The sequence below is a fragment of the Brassica napus genome, chromosome A7 (assembly GCF_020379485.1).
Source record: "Brassica napus cultivar Da-Ae chromosome A7, Da-Ae, whole genome shotgun sequence".
NCBI classification, from domain to species: Eukaryota; Viridiplantae; Streptophyta; class Magnoliopsida; order Brassicales; family Brassicaceae; genus Brassica; species Brassica napus.
The window spans coordinates 9,708,459-9,730,948 of NC_063440.1; the positions used below are offsets into that span (position 1 = coordinate 9,708,459).

General features: G+C 32.5%; 1 protein-coding gene and 1 long non-coding RNA gene across 2 annotated transcripts; one reads left to right on the plus strand and one right to left on the minus strand.

Moving 5' to 3' along the window:
- Positions 1–3,350: 3,350 nt before the first annotated feature.
- Positions 3,351–5,943, minus strand: LOC111199205 (probable WRKY transcription factor 14). Its single transcript, XM_022688687.2, has 3 exons — positions 5,304–5,943; positions 4,579–4,719; positions 3,351–4,171 (listed from the first exon to the last, which is right to left on the minus strand). Exons 1-3 carry the CDS (start codon positions 5,828–5,830, stop codon positions 3,649–3,651), a joined length of 1,191 nt encoding a protein of 396 aa, XP_022544408.1. The 5' UTR covers positions 5,831–5,943; the 3' UTR covers positions 3,351–3,648.
- An 18-nt stretch (positions 5,944–5,961) lies between these two features.
- LOC125576463 lies at positions 5,962–8,737 on the plus strand. The gene is made up of 7 exons (XR_007314814.1): positions 5,962–6,325; positions 6,565–6,745; positions 7,307–7,423; positions 7,518–7,760; positions 7,836–7,907; positions 8,037–8,161; positions 8,244–8,737. It is a non-coding gene; the product is annotated as an uncharacterized LOC125576463 (long non-coding RNA).
- The last annotated feature ends 13,753 nt before the right edge of the window (positions 8,738–22,490 follow it).

Below are 22,490 nucleotides of genomic sequence, written 5' to 3' on the forward strand. Positions count from 1 at the left end.
CAAACTTTCTGTTTGTCTTCAACACCAAGCCTGAACTCATATAGATCACCTAGAAAACCATTCACCCCACAAGAACAAACATTATAACAAAAAAAACATCTCTACGTCCCATCATGAAAGAAAAAACCCATTAACATGTAAAAGCTAGCAATAAACGTTAAAACTGTTCTTCTCCCCCACTCGTCAAATCAAAAACAACTTATTTAGGAAACAAAGAGTTGTGATGAATTTTTCTTTCTATCAATCAGAGTGGATGGATGATTTGACTTAACTTAAGGTCACTGTTCCCATTATATTCTTAGACTCTCTCAAAATCACACATCAAAATGTTAGTACTCTCTACCTATTTTCTACATTCAAATTATCTCTAAAATTAATGTCCACAATATAAGTTTCGAATGGTGATGATATTAATAAAAATTATATCAGATCACCGCACCGCAATTAATATTAATAAAAATTATATACATATATATATTTTATTATTGTTAAAACTGCACCACATTTATTCTGTGTGTTATCATTCGAACCTGTTGTAAATGTTGACAGTAAATAAATAATTTGGTGGTCACAACTAGTCCCAACATCGCGCGTAATCACTATGTAAGTTCACCCATTAGATAAAGCACTCCTGTGCACACACAAAAAAAGATAAAGCACTCCAAGATGAAAGTTAGGCGTAGATAGTGACTTATATAATATACTCTTTTGTTGTTTACTTTGTTAACTACCTGATTACATAATGTCAAAAAAGTGTTAAGAACATAAACTGAAAGGAATTTAAGATGTTCTTTGTTCCGAAAAAGAGAGAAGATGTTTTCTTATTTTCTCTATGCTCAGTTCCAATCAGTTCTGTAAAATAACTGTAACACTTAGAACGTACACTGTAAACACTTAGAAGTTAGAACTATATAACTCTTTTGAGTTATGCAATACAGCATTGCCAAGGTCTCATTTTTAAAAGAATATATATACATATACATATACAGATACCATTATAGTATATATGTATTCCAATTTAGAAAACTGGCAAGGGAAAAATCCAAAGATGTGAATTAAAGTTGACACACACATCGGTTAGATCGGTCGCGTAAATAACGCGGGACAAAATATTGATAAAGGCTGCTCTGAGTGTCTGACACTCATGAATCATTTCATATAATTCAGTTACAAATAAAAGAATAGCTTATACATGTGTATGATTTTGTAAGAACTTTATATGTATGCTTATATATATATGAATACGTGTGTGATGACAATATATAAATATGTGTCTTTGTGATGCGAAACATAGTGCTTGCTGATTCTTATCAACTGATTATAACGTAATGGTATTTATTTGTCTTATGATACAACATAAAATGTACAATGCATGCTAGTTGGGGAATGTAAATTGCTTTAAGAGAAGTAATGTACCATTAAGACACGTAAAATGTAAACCAATGAGCATTTTCTTCTCAATACTTTTATTATATTTAATGGTTTCAGAATAACGGTGTAATGGTTTAGAAACAAAAATAAATATAGATGCTGATTTTAGATTAAAAAAATATAAGAAAATCAAGTAGTATATAGTAACACTTAAATACAAATGTACAAATTTTATTTTGCGACATGCTATTAACCGTTGTTTTCAACTTGCAAAAGAAAGGAGTGAAACAGTCTCCCGAAGTATATGAATAAACATCAGAAAGAACGATGAAATAAAGACAACATTATATATATATTTTTACCAAAAAAAAAACATTATATATATATTTAGCTGTTTGCCTTTTTCGGAATATAATATCACTTAAATTAAATTCCCCGTTAAGAAAGCCGTGAAACTAGGGCTTTTCTCCCTACCTTTTAAGATCGCCCACATGCATGGTCTGATTGAGAAACTATGCTTACATTATATATGCATATAGATCCAACAAATAATTACCTCCAATCATAGGCTCGTAGCACATATACTAATCAAAATTCATAACATAATGGGGGTACTATGAAAATTTTATTTAAAATTATAAATTATTTTTAAAGATCAGTCATGCTAGTAATTATATACGTAACTTAATTATAATTTAAATTTAGAGTATTTTAATGCAACTATTCAGTTTCAGATATTCAATCTATTTCAAAATTCATGAAGTTTTAGGTTAAGGCACAATTATTAAAAAAAATATTTGTTATCTAAAAAATATCATTAAAATATGAATTTAAAATTATTCAACTAATCACAAAACAGACTACAAAATATGATTGGTTACACAGTTTTTGATAAAGTTAAAAAGTACATTGAAATATAAAAACATCATCTATTTTAAAACATCAAAAACTCCATAAAACATCATCTATTTTGAAACAGAAGGAGTATTATATTTATTTATATAGTTTAAAAAACATAAATTTTAACCAAATCATGTGATAATTTAATGAGATTCTTTATTAGTACATATAACAGAGTCTTAGGAAAGAATATTAGCTAAGGTAATCCTACAATCCTATCGTTTTTAGTTTTAAAAGTGAAATATAAATATCATCTTATGCTCACATCTAGGAAAAATTTGTATTTCGTAATTAAATAATAATACATACATACCATTACGAATGTTAAAGGATCGAAACAAAATTTCTAATACAGTCAGATACTTATATATGTTTGCGAATTCGGGTGAACAGATGGTAATTTAGAAAAGTGGCTTGTAGCTACTTAGTTGGTCATCGTTAGAGTTCGAAGCACTTTAAAAGTGTAATTTTTTTTTCATCCACTTAAAGTGTAAATTATATTTAGGGTATGGAATATTATTTTGAATATATATAATCATCTGTAAGGTTTGAAACATTATAGCTAGCGGTTGACGTATATAATCAGTCTAGTCCACATGAAAAAACATTTGAAGGAAGTCATACAAGAAATGAATTTAAATAAATGATAGGTTTAGTTTAAATTTTGATATTGTAAACAAGATAATATGAATATTGGCCTTGTTATTGGATGCATCTGGTGATTGAGCTGTAGATGGACGAACTTATTCACTTTGTGTCCCATCGACCTAATATTCTTTCGCCCCACTTTTCCTGCTCCCAGACCCGCAGCAAAACTTGATCACATAGACATCTATAACACATTATCAGTCACGTATATATAGCAATACAATTCGTTTAAGTAGGTCTTAATTCGTTGTAAGAAGAAGAAAAAATCGTTATAAGCTATGCAAACGGGAACAGTTTATTTTTTGTAGAAACAAGATTAATATTTGATGTTTATACAAGACAATAGTGATTCTAAGCTATGTTTTGTTTGTTTTTTCTTGATAAAGAACTATGTTTTGTTTGTTTACTAACAAATGTTTCATCAATGCATACAGAGCAAAATATAACGTACAATTAATACTTTCGAAATTTGTTTCTTTTATGTAATCTAATTTCCTTTACCAAACAAAGAGAACACACAGAAAACGGCATTTTTTAACTTACAAACAGATCTGCCGGAGAAAAAAGAATGTATATATAGCAAATGACGATAATACCTTTAACGATCGGTCAAGTAACCAGCTCATTGACCCACCACTAGGCTATAGTCGTCATTTTCACAAGCTCAACTTAATCGTAAATAATATTTATGTTAAGTAATTAACTAACACTATCTATAAAGACTTTGACTCACTGATCGTCTTTATTATTATTTCCCGCAGTCCAACCAAAGAAATCACTGATCCCGTCGGACGCTATCGTTTCATTGTTCAGGTCGCCGGCGCATCCTTGAGAAAGCAACATGCTTAGAGAATCTCCTTCTAGTTCTAGCTCTTCAAGATCTGCAAAGAAATCATCTGGCTGATGCTGATCATGAATCTCCGGTCTATATGGAGCAACCTTATTATCGTCTTCTACGTTTTCCAACTCCATGTCTTCTTCTGTTTGTTCATTCTTAACGGCAGAGGCTGAGGAAGGTAAGTGAGTGTTGCTTTGAGGACCATTGTGTGAAGCGGTTGTGGTTGAGGATTTGGAGGAATTGGGGTTAGAGGAGCAGGAGCGTGTGGAACCGGCAAGAGCGTTGCGTTGAATGGGCCAAGGATGGTTATGTTCGGAAGTATATGTGATAACCAACATGCTTGGATCGGCTCGGCTTCTTTCCACTTGCTTTCTTGCTGAACAACCTTTTGAGCTGCTGCATCTATAGTAACCCCTGAGAAAAAAACAACCATATATAATTAAGTAATCATCAAGATTAGCCATATGAATCCTTATGATTACATCATTAATATAATGGTTTATATCGGTAAAATGCCAAAACACTACTGAGTGAAGAACATTCCTCATATTATCGTAAGACAATGATTTCAAAAACTCTTTTGCTTGTTGTGTTACTCTGATGACTGAATTGTTATCTTAATTTCACATGATTTGTAAAACAATTGTTAATTTCACGGGTGGATATATGCACAAAATGTCACAACAATCAAGAGGAATGCTGTAAAAATATTCGAATCTTTGTAACAACTTGAGTCAAGAAGACTGTACTGGTGAAATAAAGCGTATTTTTCGATCTTTGTTTAATGATGGATACTGGTATGGTATGAGTTTGTGTAATACCTTGGAAAAGGAGATCCTTTGATGGGTTTCTGACCGTACTTACGCCAAGCCCATAGATCAGACGGAACCACTTCTCCACTTGATCGGCTGTTCATGGCAGCCGGCGCCGGTATACACACCACCTTCTTTGCCTGACTCTTCCTGCACGTATATATGCATACTTACACACGTGTGGTTTTTGGTCTACTTATAAACACGCGTGTATATATATAAGTTGTGAAAGCTTAGGTTGGTAGTGGGACATTATTATTATCAGTTGTGTTTGAGATAATGATGCAACGCAGTTGTATGTTCTTTAATTGTGACAGTTCATAGATTCTCCTGCATGTGTCTTCAATCTCAACCATCCTTCCTCTCATGAATATAAAAGACTTATATATGTATTCTGTGTATATATGCACATAAATTCATGAATATGAATAGACAAAACAAAACAAAACAAACTACAAAACTTAATAATGAAAAGCGCACATATACACATACACACTAGGTAACCATGCCTCATTTTATTATTACAATATGCATGATTTTTCAAGTGACAATAGTGATGGATAGTTTCCTATCAACCTACATCTACCAGGAGGCTTAAAACCCTAATTTGCTATACTTTCTATAAATGATGTAAATTGTTGAATAAAAAATTAATACTGTTATGCGTATGATAATTGAATATCGTGTGAGCATTTAATGAATCATATGATAGAAAAAAATAAAAAATATTATACCTTCTCTTAAGGCCTACATTCCGAGGAGAAGAAATTTGAATCTGAGACGAGAACGTGTTACCATCGACCAATAGACAGTTTCTAGGACTGTTTGTATTGGCGTTGATGATCCCTCTAGGCGAGGCCGCGGCTGCGGCGGCCAAAACGTGAGCCGACATGGCCGGAGAATTACACGGAGAGGACTCGTGGATGATGTTACTATGCGAGATCCGGATTCTTGGGAAGATACTGCATTGACTCTTTATTTGATCATCTTCAAGTACTACCTTAGGAACTAAGAAACGGTTGTTGTTGTTGGCGTTATTTTCGGCGGTGGAGAAATGGCTAGAGTTTGTGACCGCGTTGAGTTCTTGGAGAAGAGGATCGGTCATGCTCACGAATGGATCTCCAAAGGGATTCATGTGAAGATCTGACGGCGATGGTTGTGGAAGAGGCAAGATGTTGGGAGAAGAAGAAATTTCCGGCGACAACATGTGGCCTCCGATACCTCGCACGACGTCAGTCAAGTCCCCTTGAAAATTGTCCATCTCAAGAATCTAAAAGAAGCTGCACATAATCTATGTATGATGATATGAGTGTGTTGGTGTATATTATATACAGCTATACGAAAGAATCTGATCGAAAATCAAGAAAATATCAATACAATACTAAAAGGGAGATATAATCCATGGAGAAGGTGTCCATGTCAGCTCAAATAATCAACCAATTAGAAAACAGTTATGTTAATGAATAATTCCACGTCACCGAAGCACTTCTCTTTCGCGTTCTCACCGTCTTACCGACGACGAAAGAAACCGACCTAATTTGTCGTTACAGTTCAATCGTAAATTCTGCATTCAATTATTATTAAACAAGAAACTCTTCAAATTCATCCTGCATTCCACATCACTATATTAATCGATGGCGAGTTCTAGATTTGAAGATTCTAATTACGCAAAGAAGCTGTTTCGTCTCTCCTCTTTGTTCTACGGCGCAAGGTGATGCCTGAGCTTTTTCCTGATCAGAGTCGACAATGATTCAAGGTTCTGATCTGATCTGTTGCTACTAATTGCTTTCTCCAGTAAACTAATCTTATATGTTGTCAGTTGAATCATTTTTTCTTCTCATGATTCTTAGTTTTTTTTTAAAAAAGACTTCAATGTCCATTTGTTTTTACTAAAAACTTTGATGTCCATTAAAATACTTTTGATTATAATTTTGCTTCTGCGCTTTTTTGGTTTTCTATGAACTGACCAATATGTTTTTTTTTTTTTGTGTAAAGCTTTTGTAAACTGGGAAAACACTGAAATATTTCGATAAAAAGAGTTGACCTTCCACCCCAAAAGACCATGGAGTCTCTCCAAATTACACAGAGGTGGCATCCAGCTCGCTTTGATCGATACAGTTGACAATCACGAAGGCCCTGTTTGTTCTCACTCCATTGCCTTTCTTCTTCTGAAGAGGTAAGATAAGAAATCTATGTGCATGATAATAACTGCACACTACAGAAGTTTACTGGATTTTTTCATTACCCATATGAAATCTATGTGCATGAATAGTCTTCTAGATTGAGATACATAAGATTTGTTCAAAAAAAAAAAGATTGAGATACATAAGCAACTCACATATACATTTTAGTTTTGTTCATGATCTCTGTTATGTTCTTGATAAACATATACACAGATGATAATGCTGGTGAAAAATGTAGATTAGTATCTATTTAAAATCTCAGAATAGTTTAAGCAAACACTTATAAATATAATTTTGATGATTGTACACAGAGTTGCTTGCATCTCTTTGTTTTCTTTTGTTCTCTATATTCTATTTTTGTGGCCAACCCTCTGTATCCTTTGTAATTATAAGTTTTAAATCTCAGAGAAACCATATTGTCTGCATCCAAGAGTTTTATTGCAGATTATTTATATCCTATTTAATTTAAAGCTTGGTGATGCATTCTTTTCTTTACGATATCCAATCGGGCCTTTAGATAAGATAATTATTGGTATTTATTTTACACCACACAGTGATCTGTAGAAAGTAATGAAGAGGAAGGTGGTGCTTACAATCCACTGAAGCTGCCAATGGGTTAGGACGGGAAGCCAATACCATACTGGCTCTACAAGCTTCATGGACTTGGCCAGGTTTTTTGAAGTTCTTAGACCATCGTCAATGTTAAAGTAGACAGTGAAAACCACTATGTTGACTAATCAAATTTGATGTTGTTGTGTCGTGTAGAAGTTGAATGCAAGATACGTGGAAACAGTGTCTACATGGGTAGAAGGGCTTTTGAGAGACATTTCAAAAAGAGTTTCACCACCAAATGGATGCCAGAACTTGAAGAAGACTTACTCTGATCTCCAACGTCAAGGTTGCGGTTCCACCTTTTCCCAACGAACGGAGCCGTTGCAAGACCTTGACATACATCTCATTAACTCAACTTCGTAATTGATAGACGTGGGACCTGAAAAGCTTAAGGAGGTAATGACAATACTTCATGTTTATATGATCCCTGAAGCATTTTTCCTTTAATTATCTGTCATCTGTGTCATTCAGGCGCTGGGGGCACTGGGGCTGAAAGTTGGTGGTACTTTGCAGCAACGTGCCGAGAGACTTTTCCTTCCAAAGGTTCGTACACTTCCATTTTGATTTCAAATTTCTTTATATAAATAGATTAGAGCAGCATGATGATTTTTCATGTTTCTTTTTCTGAGGTTTTAAGACCAAGAGCCTAAACTGCTCCAATTTTTCTTTCAGGACTACAACTGTTCGTCTCAGTGCTTTCGATGTTCAGGCCAGCCAACTTCACCAGAACTTATTTAGGGTACGTGTCGAGCTTACGGTCATTGTTTCCACCAGAATTAGTCCCAAGTTTGTTGGAGGTCAAAACCATCTCTCTACCATCTCTGTCTGTAATGTTTTCCTCTAGAAATTTTCTGATACTGAATACACTAAAATTTGCAGGTCGCCTGTTCATGATGATTCAAGTTTATATATTTTGGAACTTGCAAATAAAGAGATGTTGACTTGACCAACCGCTGGTTTGGGCGAGTCTGGAGCTAGCTGCTCCACAAGTTCTACTAAATATGGTGGTGTAAGGAAAATTGCGTCTGTTACGGTGTCCGAGCTAAATGCATACGCTCTCAATGCTTCTAGCAGTGTGACATATTCTATGCCTGACGCAGTGGCGCTATATGTGTGTCCTGCATCTGCTCAGATGGTCAGAAGTTAAAAGAAACTGACATAGCTATAGGCAGTGGTGAAATCCCTGTGAACCCAACGCCTCTGCTGAATGAAACCACAACAGCTGCTCAAACAACTCTGATGAAAGCTTAGCTGCATAAGTTACCCATATATAGTTTCCTGCATTTTCTGAAACGTCATTTGCATTGTCTTTTTCAAAACATTGTTTGGTTTCATGTTTCCAACTTATTTATCAATAAAAGCATATTCTAATATTGGACCGGATACACATCAATTTCTTATAGTTCATTGATGTGAGTAGATCACTAACCATTTGTTTTCTTTTTACCTGACGAAGTACATATTTACTGTGTAGGTCAGAATTACCTTTGACAATTTTTACGAAAATTTGAATGAAAATTATTTTTAACATGATCTTCTAAATTATTTTTTAAATGAAATTTCAGTAAGTTTAGTTTTGAAAATGCAAATATTTAATTTAATTAAAGATAGTTATATTTTTTTGTAAAAAAGAAAATAAAATAAAGCATCTATGCGTTGGAAATTTGCACTTTATGCCACACACCTAAGTGGTCCATGTCTATTTTGTGTGAGCTTAAAAATTTAATCGATGTTAAATCAGACCAAAGCAAAAAATTACTAATGGCCAAAAATTTCATATATTCATAACCAAACAAATTGAAACTAAACCAAAACCGTAACAAAAACAAATTAGATACCGGAATATCTAAAATATAGCTTATATATCTAAAAATATTAGCTTTACAGTATTTAGTTTTAAATAACAAAATATCCGTAAACACTATAATAAACCATTATTTGAATATCTCTTATTTTTTTTTGATGTTTTTATCCGAACAACATGAATTATTAAATATTTAATCCAAAAATCCAAATTATCTACCTTTTTAAACGAATTATTCAAAATTACTTAAAAAGTCAGAACTGAACCAAATTGGATCACATATTAATAATTTATAGAACTTTTATAATAAACTAATAAATTTCGTCGGTCCTAAGTTGGACTCGAGATATCAGATAACGATAAAATAATAAGATAATATGTATCAAATAAAATCAACTATTTTGTCATTTAAATCATATGAAAAATATTTTCTGTATACTATAAAATAGTATAAAAGCAATATGAAAGTCAAATTTAAATTTTCTAATAATACGTATAGAATAAAATCAACTATTTTTTTATTTTATAAAAAATATATTCCAAAATATAAAAAATCTAAGAAATAAATCTTTTCATAAATTAATTACTATATAAATTAATAAAATATTAGTTCCAACATTAGTAATTTAGATAACTTTTATAATAAACTCAATGTAAAATAAATTTTTTATCATTTATTTTCAAACCCTAATTATGAACTCAAATAACATGATTTATCTGATTTTAAAAATAATCACATATAAAATTCAAACAAGCATATATATAGTTACAATTTGTATAGGTTTTCCTTTACTTACCTATTTTAAGTAATTTTTATTATAGTAAATAACATATTTCCTCATTGTATGACTTAATAATTTAAAGAAATAGAAAATCAATAAGTGTTGCCAAATTCAAAAAAAACTAACACATAAAATTAAAAGTAAAATAATAATATAAATAATAAAAATGCAATGAAAATATAGAAAGTTTTTAATTGATAATAAATTAGGCATTTTAAATATTTTATTCAAAACTAATGCAGACTTTTTTTTTCCATTCAAGAATTAATATTAGGAAAAACAAACAATTTTGACAATAAAACAAAGCCGTAACAAGGCTAAACATTTTTGCATAATGGAAAACAATGACTATGGTAGAGGTAACTATCTTGGTAAGTATCTCTATGCCATAATTTTACTATGCATAGCAGAAAATTAGGAATGTATGAAATTTATGGACCGTCATGAACAACAAACCGACATGTCTGAAGCTGACAAATGATGGAGTCGACTAAACATTGGTTAATAATATAATATTTATAATGCCACCAAGAAAGCTCCATATCAATAATCTGGAAAATCGTTGCATTGATTGTTATTACTATAAAAAAATAGTAAAGTTTTTGGAGTTGGTTTTATGGTGACTAACAAGTGTCTACACTCATCGACCGCTACTCAATTTTCACATTTTCTGTTTTCAATGTTTTTTTTATTTTGATTAGGTTTACTTAAGTTCTTCGCATTCAATATAACATTCTACTTTAAATAAGAAATGTAGTTTTAAATAATCACCACTTCCACTCGAATACCATATCGAAATATTATGATTTCAACATAAATTACTCACAACTCAATCCTTCTAAACCCAAAATATTACAAATCACCTGAATATTGGATCAAATTTTTGTTAGAGGAAACAACATGAAGACCATTTGAAGCCTTCACAACATATCAACGCTACAATTCTTTAATATAGAAACAACTATTTAATTTTAAATATATCTTATCACATATAATTTCTCCATACTTCAAATTTTCTGGAAAACAAAAATTATTATCATATACTTCTCTTGCAAATACAAATTTAAAACACAAATCCCAAAATCACAAAAAAATAATAATACCATAAATCACATATAAAGAATATCCCGCCCGTAGGGCGGATCGACCCCCTAGTAATCATAATGAAGGGGAAGAAGAGATTATGACACTAGCATCGTGTTTGTGAGTATTTTCTTGAAATAAGTTGTGATTGTCTTCAGAAGAGATTGAGAAGATGAAGAAGAAGAAGGAAGGTTGATGATGAAGAAAGAGACGCTGACTTTTCCTGATGAGATGAATATCTTCTTCCCTTTCTACATGTTAGTGAGAGACAGAAAGAGATTTCATAAAAATTATAATATTAAGAGATATCAATATTTTAAGTATGGACGGAAATATAAGTTAAAGTAACTGAGATAATCTATTTATTAATCATATAGATAAACGGATCGACGGCCAAGTCATTGTACTTTTTAGTTTAGATTATCTTTCTGAGTTTACTTGAGTTTGTAAAGTTCTAATATAATATTGGTTATTATTTTTTTTAAATGTAATATTGGTTCTTGATTACTCGTTGCAACAATTCGGTGGAATAGAAGCTGTTGGATATAAACAAATACCCTTTTCCACTCGCAAGAAGAATATAAAAGATTCATATTGTAAAATTATTTTTGAGAGAATAGAAGAACACCATTTTTTTTGTAACTATCCATTTTTTGAATTTCCTGTCAAATTTTGTTAATCTTTAAGTAATTACTAATGGAATATGAACAAAGTAAAAGACGCATATTATATTCTAGATGATGATTTAGGGGGGTTATTGGGAGATATATTTTTGTGTAGAGTTTGTAAATTTTAAAAGTTGATAGATTTTAAAAGTTATGTGGATTGAGAAAATATATATACACTAACTTACAAAATTTGATCATAACTTTTCTAGATTTCTACTTCATGCATATTATTTATTTTCTATCATTCATTTTGTTAACTAAAATATATGGTTGAGAAATTTAAAATATATTGTTTAGAATTTTAAAAATAAATAAATACTTCAAATTTAAAGTAAAAATTTCAAAATAAAAATATTTCAAAAAAAGTTTTGAAAAAACATTTCGAGAAAATGTTTTGAAAAAAGTATTTCAATTTTTTTTTGATTTTTTTAATAAAAAGTTTGAATTCAAAAAGTATAATTTGAAAACTATATAATTTTTTTAAAAAATTATTTAATGAAAAATAAAATATAATTACACATTCAAAAAGATAACTATATAAAATGTAATGAATTATATAATTTTGGACATATAATCTAGGTTGAAAGTGCAAAAGATATTTGGCAAAAATGATTATTTTGTTTTCTAGATTTTTCTCTCACATAGATTTTATAAATCTCATGAATCCCCTATATATTAATTGAGAAACATTACAACTTATTTTTGTAGCCACGTGTCATCACTAGGATGATACTTAGAATCATTAAAAAAATATGTTGGTCCATCTAATTCTATAATAAGCTTTTTATTAAACTAACTATAAATTCATTATTAATGTTTTTTATTTCCTTAATAAAAGTTACGAAATTGCCTAATGTGGCTAAAATATATACAGTATAACCTCTTTAAATGAATACTGTATAAATTAATATACACTAATTTTTTTATAAAATAATATAGTTTTATAGTCTCAAATTAAGTTTTTGGTTTAATTAGTATATCGATAAATTAATATCTCTATAAATTAATAAAAAAAATTATAGTTTTGGTGTAGTTCTAACATTATTAATTTATAGAGGTTTTACTGTGTATATGATAATTAATGATAAACTTTTTGAATACCTAGAGATTTTAATGGATTTTAAAATTCTCAAACCAATAAAAAGGGATTTTGAAAGTTATGTCTTATTATTATGGCATGATTTCATGACAAGATCACTCCTGAATTTGATTATTAGTTTGATACTCATGCAAGAAGAGTTAGCAGTCAGTATAACTGTATCATACGCATTGTCGCACAGATATCTGTCAAGTGTTGTGACAAAATAAAATAAGTAATATTGCGAAAATGGATGAATGGTATACTTGCAAAAAGAGTTGTGACGAGTAAGAGATGCGGCCGCAACTTGCGGAATACGTTTCACTGCTACCCAATCAAAATCTACCACAAAAACGTTATGGCTAACATTTATTTTTGCTGAAATCAGTACCCGAGATATGTATTGATTTTTTTACTAATATTGCACTTCATTATAAAATAAACAAACCGTTAAAAGGTCACATAATTATTACGGTCTGACTGAGTTTCCGCCACGACCCGCAAACGCAGCTTTTGCGGTTGATAGCAGTTGACAACGTTTTGAAACAATCATACAAACCACTACAAATCGCTCCAAACCGCTTTGAATCTCTTAAAATCAAAAGCTGGTTCCAGCTAGCGTTTGCGGTTGCGGACGGTTGCGGGTGGAAAAATAAATATAAAATTATTTTCAAAAATATTTTAAAATTTTAAAATGGAAATTTTATAAAAATATATATTTATTAAAATTCACAAAAAAGTATCATAATTTTCTTTATAAAAACTTTAAACTAACTGTTTATTAGAATTTTTAAACATTTCTATACACACATATATAAAGATATACACATATATAAAACGAAATAAAATATTTTTAAATTTTTTTAATATAAATCTTCAAAACAAATTTTATTAAAATTATAACTTTCAACTAATTTGAATTTTTATAAATAAACCTAATATTTTTATTAATCACATTATATTGATAATTATTATATTTTATTACAATAGTATGTTTTTTATATTTTTTAATGTTATAATATGTTGATATGGGTAATTTATTATTAAACCGCTGCAATATCTTATAATCAATCAGTCACAAATATTCCGCAAACGCAATAATTTTTCAAACGTTATACCAGTCATACAAAATGCTTAATATGCTTGAAACCGCAATCACCCACATCCGCAAACTCCCACAACCGCTGCTTTTAAACCATACAGAATCTTAGCGGCTAAGAGGAAACATCATTGGACAATATTAACCGAAATTCTACTATTTGTAGAACAGAAATGGACAGAAGTAGACTGAACATAAATAAAAGGAGCTCCTATTACAAATCCGAACTGGTATGTGGTTGGAATATTTGAGAAGTTGGTAATGGAGGCAACTAGCAGAGCTCATAGCTCTTGCTCGTTTGTTTGTTTTTGTTCTATTGAGTCAGGAAGCTCTACTTTATTTTGGCACAGTGTTTGGAGATTTCTTGACCCGTTAAATGAATTTGCAGGTATGAGTCACTGGAACCCATAATACAGCATTGTTATATATTACCGTCCCAGTGTAACGGAACATGGATTTTGACATCTTATTCGTTTCTTTTTCTTTGAGTCAAATGAGGATGATATATAAAAGTATAGTTATGGAATGGACAGCTTGACACAAGAACAAGTAAATGGCTAGAAAGTATATTTAACTTAGACGAAGCATATCTATAATATCTCTTGGATTAGATAATAAAGTGTCGTTAGGATGTGAATATTTGGTCACCTTCATGATGAACACTCTTACCCACGTTCGTGCATCACAACTCCAGCAATAGTTTTATAATACATTAATCCACATACAAAACATATATATATATATATATCATATTATAAAATTAGGTTTATCATATATTTTGGCTACGAAATATACGTATGTTGATTCGTTTACTGGATAGTAGAACTCATACGATTAGGGAACAAATAAATGGTAGTTTAGAAACATTTGCTGGTGTGGTGTTTTAACATCACAAAAGTTTGTCGGAAACAAATAAAAATCTGAAGAGGGTAAACAAGTTTGACTTACGTCGGGCCTAGTGAAAATGCTCCATGACGTATTCAGACATTTGTTCTGTGAGCAAGGTTTTTAAATTTTAAAACAGAGAAGATAATGGTTAAACGAGAAATTTAGTATTTCCATTTACATATCTTGAGCTGCGCCAGGGTGAAAGTGATTATTAATTTATTATGCAAGACCGAGTTCAAGAACTTCTAGAGAGTAGAATCTTAGCTCAATAAATCAACAAGATAAAATAAGGATTTGAAGCTGCATAATCCACTAATTTACACGTAACGTTACACGATTCAACTAGATTAAATTATATATGAAGTTAAGTAATAGTGATTTAAAAGCCCTTTCTTAAAAAAAAAAAAAGTAATGGTTATTTAGTCAAGTGTTGATAAATTTGTGCAGAAAGCAACAACTAGTGGCTGTGGAGCTAGTTTTCAAGGAGATATATTAGGGTCACGTAATGTTTTTTTTTTTGTCGAAGGTTCACGTAATGTCATGCACGACTGATGTCTTGCCTATACAAAAGCTTTCTATTATTTGGTAATAATCACCAAAACTAAACTTTTATTTGGTTGGAGTCTTAGTCCTCCAATGAAGTTGCAAGAACAAAATCGATTATAAAAACTACCATTTTTTATTAGATTTAGAAACTCACACAAAACTAAATCTTTTAATGCGTTTCTCTTATGGAACAACTCTTGAACTTTTTATATATAGGATTAAGTTACTTCTTAATCTAATAGTAATATGGAAACATAAATCCTAAGTTCGATATGTTTTTCTTTTACCTTAACCCATCAAACTTCACTTTAATGAATTAACTTACTCCATAAGTTAACTGGAATTATCCAACATTCTCCCCCATAATTCCAACTCGAATCTCGGGTATATATGTTGATCTTCTGAACTCCAATGAACTTGTGCATTTCCTCGAATTTGATCATCGCCAATGGTTTGGTGAGTATGTTTGCCTTCCGCTCCACTCCAGGTACGTGTTTAACTTCGATCAAGTCGAACTCCACACATTTCCGAATGAAGTGGTACTTCGAGAGTATGTGTTTGCTCCTACCGTGAAACACTGAGTTTTTAGTAAGGGCAATCGCTGATTTGTTGTCAATCTTCAACACGACATTTTTGTCTTCTTTTTTCACGATCTCGGCCATTAACTCTTTTAACTATATTGCTTGTTTTGCGGCTTCTGTAGCTGCCATGAACTCCGCCTCACATGGAGAGCGTGCTACGGTGGGTGGGTTGCTTACACGATGTCCCATGGGATCGGCGATGTTCCTTGGTAGAACATAAACCTTGCAGTGCTTCTTCCATTATCTACGTCTATGTTATGGCTGCTGTCACTGTAACCTGTAATCTATGTTGTTCCATTCCGTTTGAAGAAGAAACCATACTTAGTGGTACCCTTTATATATCACAACAGATGCTTCACGGCTTGTCAATGGCTCTCTCTTATACTTTGCATATAACAACTCAATACACTGACCAAGAATGCCAAGTCCGGTTGAGTATGAAGAAGATACCTTAAGCATCCTATGGTGCTTCGATATGATGTTGCATCAATCTCAGGCTCGTCCTCTGCCTTTGATACTTTCAAACTTGTGTGCATCGGAACGTGAGAATAGTTACATGACTCCATCTTCATCTTGACAAGTATACCCTGAGCGTATCCTCCTTGTTTGATTCGAATGCCATCAGCTCCTTGCGTTACTTCTATACCAAGATAGTATGTAAGCTTCCAGAGGTCTGACATCTCATATCGTCTTAACATATCATCTTTGAAATGTTTGATAATGTTGAGCAAAGTCCCTGTTACAAACAAGTCATCGACGTATATAGTTATGATCAGAAGCTCCCCCTTATCTTTCTTTTGATATACCGCAGGTTCTTTGGTGTACTTCGTGAAATCCATCTCCTTGAGAACACGATCGAGTTTGATGTTCCAAGCTCTTGGAGCTTGACGTAAACCGTATAGAGATTTGCTGAGTTTGTACACGTGATTCTCTTTACCTTTCTCTTCAAAATTTTCTGGCTGAGTTACGTATACATCCTCGTTTAAATCTCCGTTTAGGAACGCAGTTTTCATATCTAGGTTATGGATCTCCAATCCATTGGTCGCTGCCAAAGCTAAGAGTAGTCGTATGGTCTCTATCCGAGCGACTGGTGCACATACTTCGTCAAAATCTATGCCTTGTTGTTGTCTGTAACCTATTGCGACTAGCCTTATAGACCCACTTTAAACCTATCGGTTTAACACTTGCCGGCTTCTTGACTAGCTCCCAGTTCTTGTTTTTATGATAGATTCGATCTCTACCTTCGTTGCATCGATCCAAGCTTGTATCGCTGCAACTTCAATGTAACTTTCTGGTTCACCATCTTTGGTGAGCAAGAGTCTACCACCTTCAATTTCAGCGAGATAAATGTAATTATCGAACCACTTTGGTTTTCTTATGTTACAGACATATCTCGATGTTACATGCTGCTATTGGTTTGCATCGTTGTTCTCTGCTACTTGCTCTTGTTCATTTGCGTCTACAGCTTATTCTTCTTTGTTATTGTTTTGCTCTTCGTGGTGTTTGTCATCTTGATGCTCATCACCATCTTATTCATGTGTAACATCGATATAAGGAAGGTTGAAAGTTCCCGGTTCATCGTTTGTAGTCATCATTGTTGTAGACCAATCCCAACTCTTGTTCTCATCGCATACTACATCTCTACTAATAATAATCTTCTTCGTGACAGGATCATAGAGCCTATAAGCTTTTGAACCAGGCTCGGTCCCAAGATTGATCACCATCCTTGATCGATCATTGAGCTTTCTGAGATGTGGAGCATTGATTTTTACGAAACCTACACACCAAAAGACCCTTAGATGCTCAATGTTCGGTTTCTTAACATAAAAGCCCTCGTATAGAGTTTTGTTTTCCAAAGCTTTTGTAGCAATACAGTTGATGAGATACGTTGAATGACGCACTACCTCACCCCATAGTTGAGTAGGAATCTTCATTGCTTTCATCAAGCTCCTTGTCATCTTCATTAGTGTTCTATTTCTTCTCTTGACCACACCGTTTTGTTGTGGTGTATACAGTGCGGTGAGATGTCTAGTTACACTCTTTCTTCACAAAAACGAATGAACATAGAAGATGTGAACTCTCTTCTTCTATCAGTGCGAAAGGTCTTGAGTTTTAGCTTCGTTTGATTCTCCACGTATTCCTTGAACTTTTTGAACCAATCGAACGCTTCACTCTTCTCTCTTAGCAGCATCATCCACATATATCTTGAGTAATCATCAATCAAGATGAATACACATTTTTGTTTGCTGGTGTTGGTGGTGATATCAGACCGCACAAGTCACCATGTACCAGCTCTAATGCGTGTGATGTTCGATACTTTGCTTTAGGCGGGAAAGACTTCCGAGTTTGCTTCCCAACTAAGCAGGCGCTGCAAACGTCTTTCTCGTGTATCACCTGAGGCATCCCTACTACCATCTCCTTGTTTACCATATTCTTCATGACTCAAAAGTTCACATGTCCGAGCCGCGCATGCCACGTCCATGTAACATCAGTTTCTTGTATTTGAAGGCACTTATGATATTCAATCTCCATTGGCTTCTTGTACAATCGGTTTGGTGACATTGAGACTTGTACTAATAACCTTCCACGGGGATCTTTCAGCATCAGTAAGTCTTCTCTCATATTAACCTCACAATCCATCTTGGTTGCTTGTCCAAGACCTATGATATTGTGTTTAAGACTTGAGATTTAGTAGATATCTTTGAGGTCTCTTCTCTCTCCTGTTTTTTCGATGAACGTGATTGAACCTTTCCCAACAATCTCGATGTTTGATCCATCACCGAATTTAACTTTGCCTATGACATTTTCGTCTAGTTTTGAGAAGAACTTTCTCTTGCATGTCATATGGTTACGTGCACCATTGTCAAGATACCATATACTCGTATTTCCATCACACTCGTCAAATATTTTAGGAAACACTCTTTCTTCATTGAGGAACACAACTTCGTGCATATATAATGCATCTGCCTCTTGTGTCTACGTTAGATTTGTTTCTTCTCTCGGTCGTGTTGGACAATGCGATACAAAGTGCCCCATCTTTTCGCATCTCCGACATTTAACCTTAGAGTAGTCCTTCTTGGCTTGTCTGAAGCTTCTCCTCATTTGTTATGCCATCAGAGCCATTAGACCTTCCTCGTCCTCTTCCTCTTCCACCATAACCTCTGCCTCCTCCTCGCGAGTTGTTATGGCTTCCACGACCTTGCGTATCATTCTTTACAAACATTAGCTTCGATTAATCTTCATCTTGGATTTTTTCTTTTATGCGTTCTTCGAAAGCCTTTAATCTTCCAACAATGTCTTCGAATCCCGTTGAATTTAGATCCAGAACTTGTTCTAAGGAAGCTACGATGTGAATGAACTTTGTTCTTGGAAGTCCCTTTAGAAACTTCTTTATCATCTTCGATTCTTCTATTATCCTCCTAACGTGGCTACTCTCGATGCTAAGCCTGAAAGTTTTCATGCGTAGTCATCCACTGTGTATGTGTCTGTCATCTCCAGTTTTTCGAACTCATACATCAAGGTTTGTAACTTCGCTTATCTCACGCGATCAACAATTAGGTTACGGGATTTGATAGCTTCCCAAATCTTTTTCAATGTATCATGTTTCTCCTATCTGAAGTAATGCGTTTCCGGGACTGATTGAAAGATAAAAGAAATCACCATATCGTTTTTCTTTGCGTCATCACTCCCTGGATCAGTCGTATCCCAAACATCGTATAAACAAATCATAACTTTCACTCGCATCGACCATACGGTATAGTTGGTCGATGATAGCATAGGACATTGTATGTCCTTCTTCATCTCAAAACCTTTATCACGTGCTTGAGAATTGTTATCGTCTCCCATGTTTTGATCTTCCATGTTTTGATCGAATTACAATTCTTCTTGTACACGATTTTCAAAACTTGGAGATCTGATATCAATGAAGTTGCAAGAACACAATCGATTATAAGAACTAACATTTCTTATTAGATTTAGAAACTCACACAAAACAAAACTTTTCAGTGTTTCTCTTATGTAACAACTCTCGATGAAAACTCTTTATTTAGGACTAAGATACTTCTTAATCTAATAGTAGTATGGAAACATAAATCGTAAGCTTGATATGTTTTCTTTTTTTCATTAACCCATCAAACTTTACATTAATAAGTTAATTTGTTCTTTAAGTTAATTAGAATTATCCAACCTTGAGATTGTTTGTAAACTCGTTCGTTGTCTTTGTAACTGATAAATATCAGCCTTTTTTAAGATCAGCATTTTTTTAGTTTCTGTTGATATTTAGTAATTAACGAGTCTTTGTTTTGGGCTTTGTAGCATGTTGATTCTACACGTGTGCATAAATATCAAACTTTACGTGCAATCTGGCCATACATGGCCTTTAAGTACTCCCCAAGTTTTTTTTTTTTTTTTTTTTTTTTGGTAAAAAGTACTCCCCAAGTTCATTGCTGAAAACAATCACACTCTTAGCATTAAAATATTTGGAGAGACAAATATTTCTTAAAATGTAGGTTAGATACGTGATTATAGATGTTTTAAATGACTAATTGATTTGATTATATGCTTCGTATATATACAATATATTAATATTATGATAAGAAGATCACTTGACGAAGCTTTATAATATGTAAGAAAAAAAGGGATCGAAATAATAAAACATATAACAAAGTTGATATGGTTTTAGCAACTGTGTATATTTAAATAAGGTAGCCGTATTTTACAAGCTAATTATGCACTTTGTGATACAACAAAAATGTCAAATAAACTTGCATGCGAATCAAGAAGCTACGTATGGAATTAAGAATAAGAGTTCTTGAGCAGAATTTTTGCTTTGTTTTGTCAGATAGCTTGTTCTTCCTTTATTGTGTCAGTACCATTACAAAATTATTACTTTCACTATCTCTTCTGTTTTCATTTGCTTATTAATCAACAATTAATTGTTTATTCGGATTGACAATTCGAGATAAAGGAGAAGTGACCAGTTCAATAGAAAAGAAACGATTTGACTAGTTTTGGATGTTTTCTAAAACTCGATAAAAAAGTGTTTATCCACCACCATCAAAAGCCCAAATCTCAGCAGAAATATTCGACCAAAACGTGTATACTCTTAATACAAATGGTTTTTTGGAAGTTTCTATCATATATTAAGGTCGGTAATCGAGAATTCAACTCTACATACTATAGGCAAATCACGAGAAGTCCAAAGCCACTGTTCTCTTTTTTTTTTTTTTGTTCTGTATGTAAATATTTATAAAAATAATAAATAACTGGTACGATGCAAAATTACTGATCCACTTTAACGTCCAAATAATAGTTCAATAAAGTTGCTATGGTGCCCAACATAAATCATAATGGGAGTGTCCATTGAACAATTCAAAACAGATGAGATCTTTATAAAGTTATTTAATTCAAAGTTAGTCTTAAGTCTTTTATAATACAATAAGAGAGTTTCTACTCCTAAGAAATTCATTACTAACTAAAGTATAACGAGAACATAATTTGTAAGACCCACTAATTTTTCATCTTCTGTCTCTTCTCTTTTTTTCTTTTAGATCTTGTTTTTTATTTCATAAAATAAAAACACAATTTCATCTTCTCTTCTTTCACAGTTTCTCTTTGTCGTACTTCCAGGTCTTCATCCGTAACTCCAATAGTTCGATTGCTGTTCGTCTTCTCCTTCGCCATGAATCAACACGACCAAGCTTCCTCCTCCACGTTGTGCTCTGCAACTCATCCGCCTCGCGCTGTGACACCGTATGTCGTGGTGGGTGTGATGGTCGGAATCCATTGCGGTGTCGCACGGTGAAACTCGGACAACAATAGAGTTTTTCTCACATTTTCACATTTGGTCCTTTATTTATTAGGTTATTATAAATTTGGCCCAAACTATAAAATTTCTAGATACATCCCTTTTAATTGTCTAAATTTTTTTAATTGTTCAATTTAATCCTTACAATATGTAAATATGAATTTTAAATATAACATATATGTACATAAATTATTAAATATCATAATTTAAGTAATGTACAAAATGAATCGGTATACATGTATCATTGCATATAATATTGTATACGTGGACAATAGAACATATGTGTACATGATTGTATGGTACATTGCTTTAATGATATACAATGTACACAACTAAATATGTGCACATACACATATAAACATGTACACATGTATATATGTACACAAATACACATATAAACATGTACAAATTTACACATGTATGCATCCCAAACCTTGGTTATGCAATATGTATGCAAATACAATATTAACAATTAAATGCTACTTAAATAATCTAAATTAACTAATTAAGATGCTATAGTAACATCTAAATGCTCATATTGTACACGTACATCTATTTCATAGTGTACATATGTATATCAACTTCAAAGTGTACTTGTGTATGCTACATATGTTCTTTAGATATAAACAAACTACACCACAATTACATTCAAAATCACAGTTAAAATAAAATTGTCTGGTTAGATCACAATTAGATATCATGTCTTTCCACTAAAACCACAAATCACATTGTCTAGTTAAAAACCCAAAATCACATTTTGAATGATACCTGAAAAGTACTTAGTGTGTCAA

Bases quoted from the DNA above. Each gene is read 5' to 3' on its own strand.
- LOC111199205 (XM_022688687.2), bottom strand. From the start codon at position 5,830: ATGGACAATTTTCAAGGGGACTTGACTGACGTCGTGCGAGGTATCGGA. The intron at 4,720-5,303 runs GTATAATATTTT...ATATACGTGCAG, and splicing joins AATGTAGGCCTTAAGAGAAG to GAAGAGTCAGGCAAAGAAGG. The intron at 4,172-4,578 runs GTATTACACAAA...TTTTTTTCTCAG, and splicing joins AAAGGATCTCCTTTTCCAAG to GGGTTACTATAGATGCAGCA.